General features: G+C 45.6%; 1 protein-coding gene across 3 annotated transcripts in view; it reads right to left on the bottom strand.

Moving 5' to 3' along the window:
* The window catches only part of LOC140466786 (dynein axonemal heavy chain 3-like), a 601,941-nt gene that overhangs the window by 371,182 nt on the left and 211,433 nt on the right, over positions 1-19,326 (bottom strand). For all 3 annotated transcript variants that reach the window (XM_072562421.1, XM_072562422.1, XM_072562423.1), the window contains 4 exons: positions 18,665-18,795; positions 17,361-17,556; positions 11,499-11,693; positions 10,942-11,130 (listed from right to left, as the gene is read on the bottom strand). In XM_072562421.1, coding sequence (XP_072418522.1) covers positions 10,942-11,130; positions 11,499-11,693; positions 17,361-17,556; positions 18,665-18,795 — 711 coding nt within the window. The remainder of the gene's footprint in view (positions 1-10,941; positions 11,131-11,498; positions 11,694-17,360; positions 17,557-18,664; positions 18,796-19,326) is intronic.

Here is a 19,326-nt window from a genome sequence, read left to right as displayed (position 1 = left end):
TTCCTACTTTATCCCTTGCTTCCTTGAACAACGGTATGACATTAGCTTCCTCCAGTCCTCTGGCCCCTCAACAAGAGAGCAATTAAAAATTATTGTAAGTGCCCTTGCTATTTCATCCCTTGTCTCATTGAACAGCCTGGGATATATTTCATCTGGCCCTTTAAGCCTGCCTGACCACCCAGGTCCTCCTCTCTGTCCACAGGCCTTCTCCCTGATTTCTGTACCCATATCATTTTTGGAAGCTGTATAAATATTCTAGCTAGTTTTATGTTGGACACAGGGTAATGTTCTTATTTGGCTGACCGTCCTCTAATTGTAGTTCAATGAGATGTTAACATGCAGTACTTGGTGCCTGATAAGTCAGAATAATGTTCGTCACTATTGTGCCAATTCAAAAAGGGTAAGACTCTTCTCAAAGTTAGATGCGGATAAATGGGTAAAAGGCCTAGAAGTGTACTCCTCTGAGCTGAATCAGAGAAATCGTTTCAAGTTGGAAGCAGGCCGTTCAACCCTTGGGTCCACAAAGACCCTGTGAAGAGCATCCTGCCCAGATCCACCCTGCTACCTTATCCCTGTGTTTCCCTAGGCTAATCCACCTAGCCTGTACATTCATGGACATTATGGGCAATTTAGCATGGCTAGTCCACCTACCCAGTACATCTTTTGACAGTAGGAGGAAACCAGATCACCCATAGGAAACCCATGCAGACATGGGGAGAATGTTCACACAGATTGTTGTCCGAGGCTGGAATTGAACCCAGGTCCCCTGGTGCTGTGAGGTAGCAGTGCTAACCACTGAGTCACTGTGCTACCCCAAATGAAAGTGAAAGGAGAAGTGGCAGACTCAGCTTCATTCCAACCCCATTTGCCTCAAGGAGAGTGGGCACAAGCTCCTGAGTTGGCAAGAGTAGGTAAAGCTCAATTATCAACTCACAAACTATCAAGGATTGAACCTGTGAATTTGGAACTATCTACATAAACAACCTCAATGATTCAGAAATCTCATTGGACAGATGAAAAGCCAAGTTCAAGTGTTGGCCAATTTAGGAGATTTCATGTGAAGGACAATTGTTCATCGTTCTGCCATTCACACCTCCTCAGGGCACAACATTTGCTTTGTTCTAGTGTCATATCACACACGAAACATTAACTCGATGTCTCTAACCACTGTTGCTGCCAGACCTTCTGAATTTCTGCAGCATTCTCTGTGTTTGTTTCAGATTTCATCTGCAGCATTTTGTTTTTATTCATTTGTTTCATGTCTAATTCCTGCTCCCTCAGTCCTGAACCATCAAGTTGTTGCCATTGAATCTGTCCTGCGTCCGTCACTGAGGGCCAATGATGGACTGCTTACCAGTTTTCATGAAGTACCATGGCGTTAATACCTCCTTTTGCCTCCGTGATTTGCAGTTTGTTATTTTCCCACACGGTGGAGAGAAACTAGGCAGGGCCAGTTCCCAACATGGAAGTCTAAACTGGTGACTCCACTTTGCTGCTCACTCCTCCGCAGTCACCAACATGCCAGGGCACGCTCCATGGGCAGTGACTGTGCTGCACTCTCTGTCCATGGACGGTGTCATCGGATATGAACCAGCCTCATCACACCCTCATGATACATTTCTCACCCGTGACAGCACGTTACTGAACTCCAACAATGCGCTCCAAAACTGCAGTGGCACCTTCATTCTAACACTGCAGCCAGGACACGTTCCACACAGGGACAGCTCCCAGCTCTTTGACTGGAGCAGACAGTATTTGCCAGCTCCTTGTTTGCTCACTCACTTTGCACTGACTCGGGATGTTCACAGAGTCTCTACCATGGCCTTTCCTTGGCCTGTCCTTATTGCACTTTTGCCGCCTCATTCAGGCTCCTGGTCCTGCTCTCTTGCTTTACTGTTTCACATGGTTTGAACAATGGCTCCATAATGAAGCATTAAGCAACTTCCCCAGTCTGCCCGGATGAGGTCTCCTTCCGCTTCTCCCTTTAGCCCCCTCCAGGTACAGTCTTGGTGTCTGCAGTTGGCTGGAGGAACCCGTCTTATGATGGAGCATTGGGAGCAGTGCACAGGTGACCCCAGGGTGCCGAGACATGCTGAGTGTGTCCTGCTGTGAGGCAGGCTCTCCCTCCTCATCTTGAACCCCCCACTCAGCTGAGGATAGCAAGCAGAAACCTGGCCACTTCTGCAGCATCCTTCTGGGAAGCCAGTGTGTATGGTTTCCCTTCCAACTGGGTACCTCTTGCTCCCACCCTGTCTCCTGTTGTGTAAGGATGAGTGGGAGTGATGTCAAAGTCCTTTCTTCTCTTGTTGCATTTCTGTTGCTGCTGAGCACCAGTAGTTAGAGCATTGCAATGCAGATCTGTGCATCTATCTAGCAGATGCTGAGGGTGCTGGCCCTAGGCAGCCACCAACCTAACCATGGAGACAGTCAGACAGTCACAGGCTTAAGGGAGCTTGGTACAAACTGCATTGTTGGAGACCTGCACCTTTGAGTCCATTTGTCCAATGCCTACAACTTGCTTTACTGCTGCTCCTGTATCTGCTTGTGCATTTGGATAAAATTAGCATTAGGTTTCGAGTTAGGGTGAGGGTTACATTAGATTAAGGTCAGTGTTAAGGTTAGTGTTGGGGTTAGGGTTAGCATTATGATTAGGGTTAGGGCTAGGGTCAAGGCTAGCATTAGGTTAGGGTCAGGGTTAGGGCGAGGGTTATAGGTTTCGGAGTAGAGCTAGTGGTAGTTTTAGGGTTAGGATGGAGTTTAGGGCTCATGTTAAGGTGTAGGTCAGCAGTAAAATTAGTTTTAGGGTAGAGTAGGTTTGGGGTTAGGTTTAGGGTTATATTTAACATTTGGGTTAGAGTTAGGGGTTAGGGTTAGGATTAAACATTTGTGTTCACTTCAATATTTATTTTTGTTGATTTTTTGTTGATTGGAATCTAGTGAGAAAACGGATATTGTTTCAGATTTAGAGAGTATCAGATAGGTGTTTTAAAAACTAATCCAGGTAGTGTAGAAATCCCAGTTCAATGGATTCTACTCAGTTCAGTTTGCATTTATTTTGGAAGATTAATTGAAATTGGGTCTGTGTCAAAGAAAGAAAATGTCTGCCTTTTTATTCCATTTGAAAGAAAGGCTTACCAAACCCACATTTTCACAGGTGTCCTGACTATTGTGGCAGGTTTCTGCAGTTCTTAGATAAAATCTCTCTCAGCGGCAGATGTGACAGAAATTCCAGGTTCTAAGTCCTCTTAAAAGTTAACCAAACAAATAGGGGATAATGCAGTCATCCTGCAAATCCAACGGAAACAACTGTGGGATCATGTGGAATTTCCACACATCATTTCCACGGTATGGGAAAACCACTCCCTGCAAGTTCCCCTCTGATTCATTCAACATCCTGACTTGGAAATATATCACTGTTCCTTCAGTGTCACTGGGGCAAAATCCTGGATTCTGCAATGAGTGTCCCAGGGACTGCAACGGTTCATGACGATAGCTCAGCTCACACCTTCTCCAAGGGACATGCAATGAATGCTGCTCCAGCCAGCGATGTTGACATTCTGAGAGTGAATGGAAAAACCACTGCCTGTAGCACAGGAGTTTGTCCTGCACAGAACAGAGAATTCATCTGAAACTTCTGGCTGAATGCAATGACTATGGAGTTGGGTAGCAATGAGAAGGAATGTGTCCATTGAACACAAAGGATTTGACTGGACGTTGTGTACATTGTCAGCTTTGTTGTCATGGCGAGTGTTGTGGAGGTAGTGTCATGTCTTGGAGGAATTCCCTACTGCTTTTATTTATGGGGTCTTCACAGGATGAAAACATCATGACATTTTAACAACATCAGTCTCTGACAACACAAGCAGGAACATAAATTGCACACAACTGGAGGTTTGACATCCAACTGGATGTCACCTTTGAGCTGAATTCTTACCGGGCTGGTGATCTCATACGTCCTTATCAATTGCAGTTAATCATTTCTCCTTCCTGGCTCACGCTGTGTAATTTAAATAAAACTGAGACTCTCACTAGGATGAGGGGTGGGGCTGGTGCTTCCTGAACGTACTTAATTTGAGATCAAGTGGCTGCCTCCTTTTCTGATATTCCGTCACTCAATACAGCCTCTTCTCTAGTTTATGTCCTTAGTTTCAATGCACTGACAGTCCATCAAACTAGAACACCGCGTTCTCTCAAACGGGGAACTGAATGAGAAACAGGACGAAACAATGCAATGGGACCAGGGTAGATTGCACATTTAAAATGAGCTACTATTCTGCTTTCTCGGTGAAGGTTAAAATGAAACCTTAACCTTGAAGTGCTGCAGTCCTCGGGAGTACATCCACCCACAATATTCTGGATTAGTGGTGCTGGAAGAGCACAGCAGTTCAGGCAGCATCCGAGGAGCAGTAAAATCGACGTTTTGGGTAAAAGCCCTTCATCAGGAATAAAGGCAGAGAGCCTGAAACGTGGAGAGATAAGCTAGAGGAGGGTGGGGGTGGGGAGAAAGTAGCATAGCGAGTTTGTTTCAGGGCATGGTTGAAGAGCTTCAGGGCAAAGGAAATGACCTGGGAGTTGCAGTGGGAGAGGGACTCCCTGAGATTCTTGTAGAGAGAGGAGGAAAACTTCTTCAAGGCAGGCATCCTTGCAAGAGGATTCGCAGTAGGGTTAAAATCAACGAGGTAAAAACAATGACTGCAGATGCTGGAAACCAGAACGCTTACACTCACAATGCTGTGTGGGAGAGAGTTTCAGGATTTTAACCAACATCAGTGGCAATATATCTCCAAGTCAGGGATGGCGAGTGGCCTGGAGAGGAACTTGCAGGGGGTGGTGTTCTCATGTATCTGTTGCCCTTGTCATTCTAGATGGAAATGGTTATGGGTTTGGAAGGTGCTGTCTGAGGATCTTTTATGAATTTCTGCAGTGTATCCTGTAGATGGTACACACTGCTGCTACTGAGCATTGGTGGGGGAGGGAGTGGTTACTTGTGGATGTGGTGTCAATCAAGCAGGCAGTGTTGTTGGAGCTGCACCCTCCAGGCACATGGGGAGTATTCTATCACACTCTGAGAAAGACCAATGGCATTTTGTAGACCACTGTGAAATTTATTTTATCAACTATCAGGACATTGAGTGACAAGAATCAGTAAATTATTAAATAAATGTAAAGACAAGAATGTGGGTGAAATGTAAATTGAACATTGTGGGCTGATGTTTTTCTCCTCGCTGTCCTGATTTCAGATCAGGGAGTCTTGGGGATTGATTCCACTAGGCTGTGCTGGCTTTGGAACCTGGTTTGGATGGATGGATGGATGGAGGCCTCTGTCTGGTGGGAGGCTGGGGAAGTGTCCTGATTGAAGCACAGAGGCATGCACAGCATTGTGTCCCCAGTATTCCTGATGGAGCTCACTGGACGTCTCAGGTCCTGACCAGCCAATGGCACTGACAGCTGGGTGAAGTCTCCTCAGTCGATATGCTTCTCTCTGGAGCTGTCACTGCCATTGCCCTCAACTCCTATTATGGGTATCAGTGGGTCCACTGGAAGGGGATATACTGGGCAGGGTCTGCCTGAGTTAGGCCTTGTGAACCATCCTAGTCCTTCCTGCCCAACATTTGCAGAGAGTGGTGGACTTCCCTCCCCCCACCTCCCTCGGCGTTGGCTGCCCCATGTCTACAACACCACTGTGATGGGTGTACCCATTGAGGCCTGGTGGGGTTGGGGGGGGGGGCATCACAATGAACTATGATGTGCACCACTTTGCCAGAATGTTCTTTAGGAAAACCCCATCCTCAGCAAAACAGGTTTACTCATGGCAAATGTTGAAAGGAGTAATGCTAGGGTGAGACGGATCCAGATTTGTCCATTCACGAGGTTCTTACATATCCCTTACCCTGACAGTGGGCAACCTGCTCTCTCTACGGGTTTACTGAAAACTGGCAGCAATGAAGTAGAAGTACCATGGAGCAATGGCTGCCCCTTCACCATCTCCACCTTGTTTCAGACAGGGTCAGGGATAAGTACACGCTCAGCATCCAGCTCCCCATTCTCCAGCCTCACACTGTGAAAGGCTTCTCAGAGGAGATACAACCAAACTCCCATGGATGGTGCAAAAGAAGAAAGAGTCACATTGGACAATGGACACCTGCAGTTATTTGGACAATGGGCTCCTGCAGTCCTTGCCCCCTCCTCAGAGAATATACAGGCATCACAGACCCCCATTCTGAGGGAGGTGCTTTTGGAGTTATTTGCTTCAGCAGTGAATGAAGAAATAGCACTCCATCAAAGACAGCACCTTCGAAACCAATGACCACTTCCATCCAGAAGGACGCGGGCAGCAGATACATGGGAACATCACCACCTTCAAGTTCCCGTCCAAGCCACTCATTATCCTGACTTGGAAATATGTTGCTGTTCCTTCAGTATCACTGGGTCAAACTCCTGGAATTCCCTCCCTCATGGCATTGTGGGTCAACCTACAGCACATGGACTGCAGCAGTTTAAGAAGGCTGCTCACCACCATTTTCTCAAGGGCAGCGAGGGGGCTGGGCCAGGAATGCTGCTGCAGACAGTGATGCCTTGAGTGAATTTTAAAAAAAAAGTTAAACCTGCCGATTCAAGGATCTTAGGTGTAAACCACTCTCACATCTGGGGCAGACAGAGTCATAGAATCGTAGAGATGAACAGCATGGAAACAGACCCTTCAGTCCACTTCTGGTCCACCACCAGATATCCCAACCCAATCTAGTCCCACCTGCCAGCACCCGGCCCTTATCCCTCCAAACCCTTTCTATTCATATACCCATCCAAATGCCTTTTAAATGTTGCAATTGTACCAGCCTCCACCACTTCCTCTGGCAGCTCATTCCATACACATACCACACTCTGCGTGAAAAAGTTATCCCTTGGGTTTCTTTTATATCGTTCCCCTCCCACCCTAAACCTATGCCCTCTAGTCTGGATTCCCTGACCCCAGGGAAAAGACCTTGTCTATTTATCCTATCCATGCCCCTCATGATTTTATAAACCTCTAATAGGTCACCCCTCAGCCTCTGACGCTCCAGGGAAAACAGTCCCAGCCTATTCAACCTCCCTATAGCTCAAATCCTCCAACCCTGGCAACATCCTTGTAAATCTTTTCTGAACCCTTTCACGTTTCACAACACCTTTCCAATAGGAAGGAGACATGAAATGCATGCAATATTCCAACAGTGGCCTAACCAATGTCCTGTACAGCTGCAACATGACCTCCCAACTCCTATACACAATACTCTGACTAATAAAAGAAAGCATACCAAACACCTTCTTCACTATCCTATCTACTTGGGACTCCACTTTCAAGGAGCTATGAACCTGCACTCCAAGGTCTCTTTGTTCAGCAACACACCCTAGAACCTTACCATTCAGTGTATAAGTCCTGCTAAGATTTGCTTTCCCAAAATGCAACACCTCACATTTATCTAAATTAAACTCCATCTGCCACTTCTCAGCCCATTGGTCCATCTGATCAAGATCCTCTTGTAATCTGAGGTAACCCTCTTCACTGTCCACTACACCTCCAATTTTGGTGTCATCTGCAAACTTACTAACTATACCTCTTATGCTCACTCTACTATGCCTCTTATGCTCACATCCAAATAATTTATATAAATGATGAAAAGTAGAGGATCCAGCACCGATCCTTGTGGTACTCCACTGGTCACAGGCCTCCAGTCTGAAAAACAACCATTCACCAACACCCTGTGCCTTTTATCTTTGAGCCAGTTCTGTATCCAAATGGCTAGATCTCCATGAGATCTACTCTTACTATCCAGTCTCCCATGGGGAACCTTTTCGAATGCCTTACTGAAGTCCATACAGATCACAGCCACTGCTCTGCCTTCGTCAATCCTCTTTGTTACTTCCTCAAAAAACTCAATCAAGTTTGTGAGACCTGATTTCCCATGCACAAAGCCATGTTGAGTATCCCTAATCAGTCCTTGCCTTTCCAAATACATGTACATCCTGACCCTCAGGATTCCCTCCAACAACTTGCCCACCACCGACATCAGGCTCACTGGTCTATAGTTCCCTGGCTTTTCCTTACCACCTTTCTTAAACAGTGGCACCATGTTAGCCAACGTCCAGTCTTCCAGCACCTCACCTGTGAGTATTGATGATATATATATATCTCAGTAAGAGGCCCAGCAATCACTTCCCTCGCTGAAAACTCTCGTTACATCTCCCCAGCTGGAAATTCCTACCCATCCAAAACACCAGTCAGCCAATGGACATGGTGGGGAAGAGCACAGCTTTGGGTAAATCAAACAAACAGAGGGACTAAAATGAAATATAGGATAAACTTCATACACAAACAACACTGTCACTATCTTGTTAGCTTTTAATTCCTAATATTTACTAAAGTTGAATTTCACCAACAGGATTTGTACACCTGTCCCCAGAGCATTATCCTGGGGTTCTGGATAATTAGACAAGGGACCAGTTGACCACTGCCTCCTCAGTGGATGTTGTCCTTTACATTATTCTCACTTCCAACATACCATCACTGATTTGCTCCACAATTGGTCAGAAATTAATCTGTGAATCCAGACACTCAGCTCGTGTTCTGGGGAAAGTGAGGACTGCAGATGCTGGAGATTAGAACACAGCTGGTCAGGCAGCATCCCAGGAGCAGGAAAATCGACATTTTGGCGATAAGCCCTTCATCAGGAAGGAGGCTGGGAGCCTCAGGGGTGGAGAAATAAATGGGAGGGGTGTGGGTCTGGGCGGAGGAAGGTCGCTGAGAGTGCAATAGGTGGATGGAGATGAGGGTAAAGGTGATAGGTCAGAGAGGAGGGTGGAGCGGATAGGTGGGAAGGAAGATGGACAGGTAGGACAGGTCATGAGGTGCTGCTGAGCTGGAAGGTTGGAACTGGGGTAAGGTGGGGTTGGGGAAATGAGGAAAGTGGGGTTGATTGGTGCGGGTGTCCCGGAGATGCTCTCTGAAGTGCTTTACAAGGAGGTGTCCAGTCTCCCCAATGTAGAGGAGATTGCATCGGGAGCAACAAGTACAGTAAATGACATATGTGGAAGTGCAGGTGAAACTTTGATGGATGTGGAAGGCTCCTTTGGGGCCTTGGATGGAGGTGAGGGGGGGGGGTGTGGCCGCAGGTTTTGCATTTCCTGCAGTGGCAGGGGAAGGTGCCAGGATGGGAGGGTGGGTTGTTGGGGGGCATGGACCTGACTAGGTAGTCACAGAGGGAACAGTCTTTGTGGAAAGCGGATGGGGTGGGGAGGGAAATATATCTCTGGTGGTGGAGTCCGTTTGTAGCTGGTGGAAATGGCAGAGAATGATGTGACGTAGTTGACAGTTCATCAACTTCACCAACACACTCCACTCCGACCTTAAATTCACCCGGACCATCTCTGACACCTCCCTCCCCTTTCTGGACCTCTCCATCTCCATCAATGATGACCGACTCAACTGACATTTTCTACAAACCCACTGACTCTCACAGCTACCTGGATTACACCTCCTCCCACCCTGCCTCCTGCAAAAATGCTATCCCATATTCCCAATTCCTCCGCCTCCGCTGCATCTGCTCCCAGGAGGACAGGTTCCACCACAGAACACACCAGATGGCCTCCTTCTTTCCCCTCCCACATGGTTGAAGATGCCTCTTAACCACTTCCTGCACCTCCACCTTGAACCCCATCCTCTCCAACCACACCAAGGACTGAACCCCCCTGATCCTCGCCTTCTACCCCACCAACCTCCATATACATGGCATCATCCTCTGCCATTACCACCACCTACACACGGACTCCACCACCTGAGATATATTTCCCTCCCCACCCCTATCCACTTTCTGTAAAGACCGTGACTACCTAGTCAGGTGCACGCCCCCCAACAACCCACCCACCCATCCTGGCACCTTACCCTGCCACCGCAGGAATTGCAAAACCTGCGCCCTCACCTTCTCCCCCACATTCATCCAAGACCCCAACGAAGCCGTCCACATTGATCAAAATTTCACCTGCACTTCCACACATCATTTACTGTATCCGTTGCTCCTGATGTGGTCTCCTCTATGTCAGGAGGACAGGGCACCCACTCGCAGAGTGCTTTAGAGAACATCTCCAGGACACCTGTGCCAACCAACCACACCGTCCCACGGCCGAAAACTTCAACTCTGCCTCTCATCTGCCAGGATATGCAGGTCCTGGGCCTCCTCCATCGTCCCTCCCTTACCACCCACGCCTTATCTTCCACCTCGGGACCCTCCAACCCCATGGCACCAATGTGGATTTCACCAGTTTCCTCATTTCCCCTCCCCCCACCTTACCCCAGTTCCAGCCTTCCAGCTCAGCACCATCCTCATGACCTGTCCCACCTGTCCATCTTCCTTCCCACCTATCTGCACCACCCTCCCCTCCAACCTATCACCTTTACCCCACCTCCATCCATCTATTGCACTGTCAGTGACCTTCCCCACCCCCCCCAGCCCCACCCCCTTCCCATTTATCTCTCCACCCCCCCCGAGGCTCCCAGCCTCAGTCCTGATGAAGGGCTTTTGCCCGAAATGTGAATTTTCCTGCTCCTGGGATGCTGCTGACCTGCTGTGCTTTTCCAGTACCACACCCTGACTCTGGTGTTCTGGGGACCCAGGTTTGAATCCCACCATGGCAGGTGGCGGAATTTGAATTCAATAAAGAATCTGCAATTAAGAGTTTAATGATAATCATTCTCGATTGTTGTAAAAACCCATCTGGGTCACTAATGTTCTTTCGGGAAGGAAACTGCTATCCTTATCAAGTCTGGCCTACGTGACTCCAGGCAATTTGTTTGACTCTTGACTGCCCTCTGGGTAATTAGGTATGGGCAATAAATGTTGCCCTTGCCAGAGATGCCCGCATCCTGTGGGTTATAAATAAAATTCTGTGCCCTTAAAACGATCGGCCTACCTTTTGGCTCATCAAACTCCAGTGGCGTGGTTTAATCCCTGGGGTGCAGAGGGCATTGATGAGCGGCATATTGATTTTGAACTTTTCCAGCTTCGTTTTGATGGTTGTGGCAACTTTCAAAGGTCCGTGTAAATCTGGGTGACTGAAGACCTTGGTTAACTTGTAGCTAACCCTCCATAAAGTCTGCACCTGATGGAAACAGTTCACAGCAGCAAAGATCTTTTAAAGCACTGGAAATTGAAGACTAACAGATTAACCCACATGCTTTTTAATGTCGCTCGGAAGCTAAAAATAACAGGAATTGAGCTCACTGCAAGTTACGTTATTTTAATGCATTTTATTCATACAGACTGTTGCTTTCAATCTTAAACTATTAATTTTTAAACAGGCTGTATTTTTTAAAATTAAAGTCCAGCAATCATTCTAACATACACATTTTAAAAAATCTCATACTATTGTATTTATATGTATGTTTATACTTAAAATATTGTAATATAATAGAATTATGGTTTAACGAGAATGTTGACTTCTGTGATTAAGAGTGGTATATTTCTAACCTCATGTTCCACATCCTCAGCATTGACTTGTAACAAGGGGCCATACATCCACTTGTCAGAGAGCAGGTTAAACTGCACAGCGGTTTTCCACAACTTCTCAAAGGGTTCCTTAGCACTGATAATATGCTGGATTTGATGGTAAGGGCTAATGTGTCCTGTCTCCAGCAGAACCTCTTCATTGTTGATCTGGGCTTTCTGAACGAAGATAAGAGCAACTTGTCACACCCTGACACATGGTCAATCCAAAACAGATTCTGTAAAAAAACTACCCCGTGGGGACACTGATAACAGTCAGGCGAATGCAGATTGCCAACTGGGCATTCAATCAAAACAAGATATAACCAACTGGATTCGCTGAATATAAATTAAGGTTTGTAAACATACTGCTCTGCCAGTTAATAATGTCATGGCTGATCAAATTGCCTAAACTCCACCCAATACCATTCAAACTCCCTAATTCATCAACAATTAATCTGTGGCTTTTGTGGCGCAGTGAGTGTCCAGGTTTAAAGTACCACCCACCCTGCACCAGACATCTCTGAACAGGTTAGTTAGAAAAATAGGTTCAAGGACAACAATGCAATGGTGCTTGTGATAGTGTTCCTATCCCTGAGCCAGGAAGCCAAGGTTCAAGTTCTACCTACTTCAGAAATGTTTCGGATCAGGTTGTTTTAAAAATAACAGAAATCAAGAATTTATCTTGAGCTCTTGAGGTAGCTTTGAACCAGAAGACCCCTGTGTTCAAGTCCCACCTGCTCCAAAACTGGGCAGACTGATTCTCCAGTTTCCACATTTCCCCCCCCCCCCACCTTGTCTCAGTCCCAACCCTCGATCTCAGCACCACCTTCCTAACCTGCAATCTTCTTCCTGACCTCTCCGCCTCCACCCTCACTCCGGCCTATCACCCTCACCTTAACTTCCTTCCACCTATCGCATTTCCAACGCCCCTCCCCCAAGTCCCTCCTCCCTACCTTTTATCTTCGCCTGCTCGGCACACCTTCCTCATTCCTGAAGAAGGGCTCATGCCCGAAACGTCGATTCTCCTTCTCCTTCTCCTTGGGTGCTGCCTGACCTGCTGCGCTTTTCCAGCAACACATTTTCAGACTGATTTAAACTAAACACAAGAATCGATTCCCAACTGCCTTAAAGATACGCAATGTCTCCACCCTACTTTAGGAAAAGGATTCTGCAGACTCAAGACCCCGCCCCCCCAGGAGAAAAAACATTTCTTCTGTCTCCATCTAAATTGGGAAACACCTTTGTTTTACACCATGTCCCCTAGTTACAGTCTCTCCCCATCATCTCAGCATTCCATTCTGTCAAGATCCCTCACAATCTTAAGTGCTTCAATAAAATCATCACCTGTTCTTCTCAACTTCAATGGACTCAGGCTCAATCTGCCCCATATTTCTTCACAGGATAAATTGCCCATCCCAGGAACCAGTCAGGAAACTGTCTCGGAACTGACAAATTTATGTTTTCTAAGGAGACTAAAACAGTACAGTGTTCCAAGTGTGACCAGCACCAAAGTCTTCCACTACTGCAGTAAAATATCTCTACCTTTATGTTCCATTTCCTTGTCCCCATCTATGCTTAGAAAAATGTTACCCCTGGCAGAATGAGCATTTATTTTCATTGTAAGCTTTGGTGTGGCTTCTTGTCAAATGCCTTCCAGTTATCCAAGTATATTCCCAAATTCCCCTTGGTTCATACTGTTTCTTGCTTTCTCGAAGAACTCTAGTGTGTTCGGAGCAGCTGTGCATCTTAGGGTCAACATTGATTATCACTGGACCTTTCTCACAAGTCCCCCACAACCAATAGTTCAGAGCTCTACAGTCTGACCACATCCAGTCGTGATTGGTGGTGGACAATCAAACAACTCACTGGAGGAGGCAGCTCCACAAATAAGGTCCCCCATGGAAAACTAACGGAGGAAGTGATGTCACATGGTGTGCAGGCTGTTCTAGCTAGGTGGATAAAGAACTGATTGAGCAACAGGAGACAGAGAGTAATAGTTGAAGAGAGTTTTTGAAATGGAGAAAGTTGACTAGTGGTATTCTACAGGGATCAGTGCTGGGGCCACTGTTGTTTGGGATATACATAAATGATCTGGAAGAGGCATTGGTAATCTGATCAGTAAGTTTGCAGATGACACAAAGATTGGTGGAGTAGCAGAAAGCATAGGGGACTGTCAAAGAATACAGGAGAATATGGATAGACTGGAGAGTTGGGCATAGAAGTGGCAGATGGAGTTCAATCCATGAAAATGTGAGGTGATTCTAGAGTGAACTATACTGTAAATGGAAGAGCCTTGGGAAAAGTTGATGGGCAGAGAGATCTGGGAGTTCAGGTCCATTGTAACCTGAAGGTTGCTGCACAGGTGGATAGAGTGGTCAAGAAGGCATATGGTATGCTTTCCTTCATTGGACGGGGTATTGAGTATAAGAGCTGGCAGGTCATGTTAAAATTGTACAAGACTTTGGTTCGGCCGAATTTAGAATACTGCGTACAGTTCTGGTCGCCACATTACCAAAAGGATGTGGATGCTTTGGAGAGGGTTTACGAGGATGTTGCCTGGTATGGAAGGTGCTAAGTATGAAGAGAGGTTGAGTAGGTTAGGATTGTTTTCATTAGAAAAAAGGAGATTGAGGGGGGACCTGATTGAGGTTTACAAAATCATGAAGGCATAAACAGGGTGAATAGAGATAAGCTTTTTCCCAGGGTGAGGGATTCAAAAACGTGTTCAAGGTGAGAGGTGAAAAGTTTAAGGGTGATACATGCAGAAAGTACTTCACACAGATGGTGGTAGGTGCCTGGAATGTATTGCCAGCAGAGATAGTAGCAGCAGGCATGGTAGATTCATTTACGGTGTGTCTGGAACATGCACGCGTAGGTGGGGAGCAGAGGGATACAGATCCTTAGGATTTGGGTGACAGGTTTAGACAGTGGATTTGGATTGGCTCAGGCTTGGAGGGTTGAAGGGCCTGTTCCTAGGCTGTAAATTTTCTTTGTTCTTTGTAAGACGCAATCAAATGAGGAAATCCTTGACGTTCAATATCATTACCATTACTGAATCCGTCACTATCAATATCCACGATATCACCATTGACGAGACTGAACTGGATTTGGTATATAAATACTTTGTTAACTCCTTTCACTTTCTTCAGCTCAACGGTGTGACTATGTGTACCTACCTGCGACCCAGTTATGCCGTCTCTTTGTGGCGTATGTGGAACATTCCTTGATCCAGTTCTATAGCAATGGTGTCCCCCTGCTCCCACTTACCAACCTACCAGCATCCACACCCAAATGATCATTAGCTGACATTTCCGCCAGCACCAGTAGGATTATCAAGTTCAACACCTCTAGACCCTCAGCACCCTCTCCCAGGTCCTTACTCCAACGCCCACGCACCAGACCATGTCATCATACGGGCTGTTACCACAACCAACCCAGTGTCAGCTACTAAAAGTCCCCATGAACATCTATTGACTCCCCCAGGCTGATCCATTTCTTTTACCCATTCCTTTGTCTGCCCAACTGATTTTCTCGCCCTCCCTGGGCTCCATCTCCACTATCATTGGGCAGCACAGTGGCACAGTGGTTAGCACTGCTGCCTCACAGTGCCAGAGACCCGGGTTCAATTCCCGTCTCAGGCGACTCTTTGCGTGGAGTTGCACATTCTCCCTGTGTCTGCGTGGGTTTCCTTCTACAATCCAAAAATGTGCAGCTTAGGTGAATTAGCCATGCTAAATTGCCTGTAGTGTTAGGTGTAGGGGAATGGGTTTGGGTGGGTTTCGCTTTGGCGGGTCAGTGTGGACTTGTTGGCCGAAGGGCCTGTTTCCACACTAAGTAATCTAATCATTTCCTCCTTCCCCCTCCTCCCAGTCCTTCTCTAGCATGTTTACCAACCTTTCTTCCCTACAATCAGTTCTGAAAGGTCACTAGACCTGAAACTTTAACTCTGTTTTCTCTTCACAGATGCTGCTAGACATGTTGAGTTTTTTCCAAAGCAATATCTGTTCTTGTTCCAGTTTGCTCACAGTTCATGTACTAATTCGGAGATTATTACCTATAAAGTTTTACTTTTAAATTTAGCCCTTGGCTGCTCATAATGCATCAGCAGAATCTTTTTCCTAACCCTACTTATGTTTGTGCTACCTACTTAGACCATGTCCACTGGAGACCATGTCCCCCTCTCACTGTAAGCTCCTAACCCACCAAGGGCAAATGTTGTGACCCCTGACACCTGGGGAGGCAACGCATCTGCCTGGACACTTGCACTCGGCAGCACAGAGTCATAGAGATGTACAGCATGGGAACAGACCCTTCGGTCCAACTCGTCCATGCTGACCAGATATCCTACATTAATCCAGTTGTATTTGCCAACATTTGGTCCATATCCTTCTAAATCCTTCCTAATTTAAATGTTGTAATTGTACCAGCCTCCCCCACTTCCTTTGGCAGCACATTCCACACACGCACATACACCACCGTCTGTGTGAAAAGGTTGCTCATTAGGTCCTTTTTAAATCTTTCCCCTCTCACTTTAAACCTATGCCCTCTAGGTTTGGACTCACCCACCTGGGGAAAAGATCTTGGCTATTCACCTTATCCATGCCCTTCATGATTTTATAAACCTTCATAAGGTCACCCCTCAGCTCCTGACACTCCAGAGAAAACAGCCCCAGCCTATTCAGCCTCTCCCTATAACTCAAATCCTTGTAAATCTTTTCTGAACCCTTTCAAGTTTGACAATATCCCTCTGATAGCAGAGAAAAGTGTTAACCCTCCGTGAACATACAGTCTCCTAACACCACAACTACCTTTCTATTCACCTCTCACACTTGAATGACTTCTTTCATCAAAGTAAGTTTACTCACACAACCTGCAGCCACCATTTTCATCCACACAGCCTGCGAGAACCATGAAGATATTGGACAAATGTAAAGAGCTAAGACTCCTCACCTTTGAGCTGCAGGTCTCTGGACATGTCTTGCTCAACTTCATCAACCCATCCCTGACCACTGACCAATTCAGAAGACCTTATCCTAAGAGTTGTGATGGCCACCTGACACCAAATGTCCAAATAACTCTACACTTCTCTGTTACGTTGTAGTGTCTGTGGCTCGGTCTCCAGCTCATAAACTCTGGTCTAAAGCTCCTCAAGTTGCAGCTACTGACTGCAGATAGGCTTTTCCTAGAACACAGTGGCATCTGATAGCCCCTGTATACTGCAGTTGCAACACACCACCTTCTCTGCCATCTGTACCATGTCTTAATTAAATAATCAATTATTGTCTTAACCAATTACTGAATTTAATTGAAGTATCCTCATCCTATCACTTATTATATCAATTTGATAATTTGTCTCTCTCAGTTTAAAGGCTTCAAATTCTCTTTCTCTCTGTCACAGTTTTTCAAGATTAGGGTCCTCTCTCTCTCTCTCTCTCTCTCTGTCTCTCATGACATTTTGGAGATTAAATATATTGGAGACTTTTGGTTCTGCTCTGTTTCAAGGAGCTCCAATATATTTAATCACAGAAACATTTTTGAACTCCATCCGATTACTTGCTTGTTCTGCTAATTCTAACATCAAACAACAAAGAACCTCTGTCATTAGCAAATGTAATGTACAGTTATTTTTCATTCAATATAATTGCAGGGAAATGATGAGGGAACAACTTCTGACATAATTAACAACTCGTAATTAACAGGACACAGAATATTTAAGGGTAAAGTTCACATAAGCAATGTGATCTCACCATAATTCTTCGGCTTTCCTCAATATCTGTTCAGCTTTGTGGAAAGTTGCAGAGTGTCCTAAACCAGAATCTGACAAAGAACTATAGTCAAGCTTACCTCCTCTGTAAATTGCTCTAGTTGCCTATTGATGCCTTCCAGATCCGTCACATAGTGCTGTGCCTCAGACATGTGATCCTTCCTTTGAAATGTCTTCACCCAGGCTGCTGTTCCTGCGATGCGCTTTGTAAAATCATTCTGCCAGTCAACCAGTTTGGAAACTGCCATATCATGTTCTCTCTGCAAACGCATTTCACTAAAGGCAAGGGGAAGGGAGAAAAAAGGAAAATAAACTGCTTCTTAGTGTGGAAACAATGCAGTGTCTCAGTAATGTTTGTGAATAACGTGGACTTCAATCATTTCACCTCAGCTTTCAGACAATAAACAACAACTGGCATTTATATATCACCTTCAGGATACTGACAATTCCCAAGGGGCGTCACTGAAGAGAGTACTAAACAAAATTTGACACTCAGCTGCATAAGTAGATGTCAAGATGTTTGAACAAAATCTTGGTTGGAGAGATAAGTTAAGGAGCAATACTGAGGAGGAAAGAAAGCTAGACAGCTGGTGAGGTTTAGACCATAAGAAATAGAATTAGTAGGCCTCAAGCCAGCTTCACTGTTCAATTGGATCATGTCTGATCTTTACATCCACTTTCCTGCATTTTCCCCATTATCCTCGGTTCACCTATTGATTAAGAATCTCTCTATCTCAGCCCTAATACACACAGGGACTCTGCCTCTACATTTCAGGTGTGAATGCTTTTTACAGCACATGGGCCTAAAGGCATTGCCAGTCACTCGAGGAAAAACTGTTACAGATCCAGCCACAAACATTACTTTGAAGAGAAATCATCAGGAAATCAGTATGTTGTATTAATAATAGATTAAAATGATTAGTAGCAGAGTTGATCATCATCTTGTAAGAGATAATCCTAACAAGCTGCTTGTACAGAGCTTTAAGAATTAAAATTAAGATTGCTAATCTTCTGATATTGAGAAAACTGTGTAGAATATAAAGTTAAAAATCACACAACACCAGGTTATAGTCCAACAGGTTTAATTGGAAGCACACTAGCTTTCGGAGCACTCCTTCATCAGGTGATTGTCTGAGCGTCGCTCCGAAAGCTAGTGTGCTTCCAATTAAACCTGTTGGACTATAACCTGGTGTTGTGTGATTTTTAACTTTGTACACCCCAGTCCAACACTGACATCTCCAAATCATGTGTAGAATATAGTGTAAATGGTCTTCTCAGCTTCTGTCTAGGGAATGCTCTTTTCACACAGGATGAGAAATCATTACAAAACAGGTTATTTTAAAGGACCCTTGTTCTCTTGGAGGCAGTGAGTCTTTAAACAAACCTGTTTCTGATGAGTGGGCTGATCCTATCTGGCCATGAGAAGGTGTTGCCGTTCAGAGTAATGTCTTTCTTGGAGAGCGAGGCATAGTCCATAAGGAATAGGAGATTCTCAGCTGCTATGTCCAGCTTGTCCTGTTTGAGATGATGATAGACACGTGATGTTGTTGCCAATCCAGAGTCTATGAGCCTTTCTCCACCTCTCAGCATTCAAATACCAGTGACATCAAACCATAAAGACGCAACAAATTTTAAATGATGGCCAACCCATTAATATCCAGGGAGCCATTGAACAGTCATGTAACCTGGCAGATTTTTCCACTGGTTCCAGCTATTTTACATTCATGTGCTTTGGCATCACAACGCAGACTGAACAGATAACTTCTACAAAATATAAAAGCTACGTGTTTTTGCACAAACCCTCTGCATTACAGAGAGAAATTAATGAGGGCTGCACGGAATCAAAGGGATTGTTTGCACAGCCAGAGCAGAACCTACAGACGTCCTGCAAATCCATGCAGATGACTAATTTCAACTTCACTTCTTCAATCCCACCCACCTCATAGCAGGAATTAAAAGGTAGCAGTATGCTCCAGGTTTAATTTAAAAGGAGACATTAACGTTGCAGTTAGTTGTGTGTCCCGCCCCCTTCCTCCCACTAGCCCA

The sequence above is a fragment of the Chiloscyllium punctatum genome, chromosome 44 (genome assembly GCF_047496795.1).
Source record: "Chiloscyllium punctatum isolate Juve2018m chromosome 44, sChiPun1.3, whole genome shotgun sequence".
Lineage (NCBI taxonomy): Eukaryota > Metazoa > Chordata > Chondrichthyes > Orectolobiformes > Hemiscylliidae > Chiloscyllium > Chiloscyllium punctatum.
The sequence above is the reverse complement of the archived record's forward strand: the minus strand, read 5'-3'. Positions and strand labels throughout refer to the sequence as shown.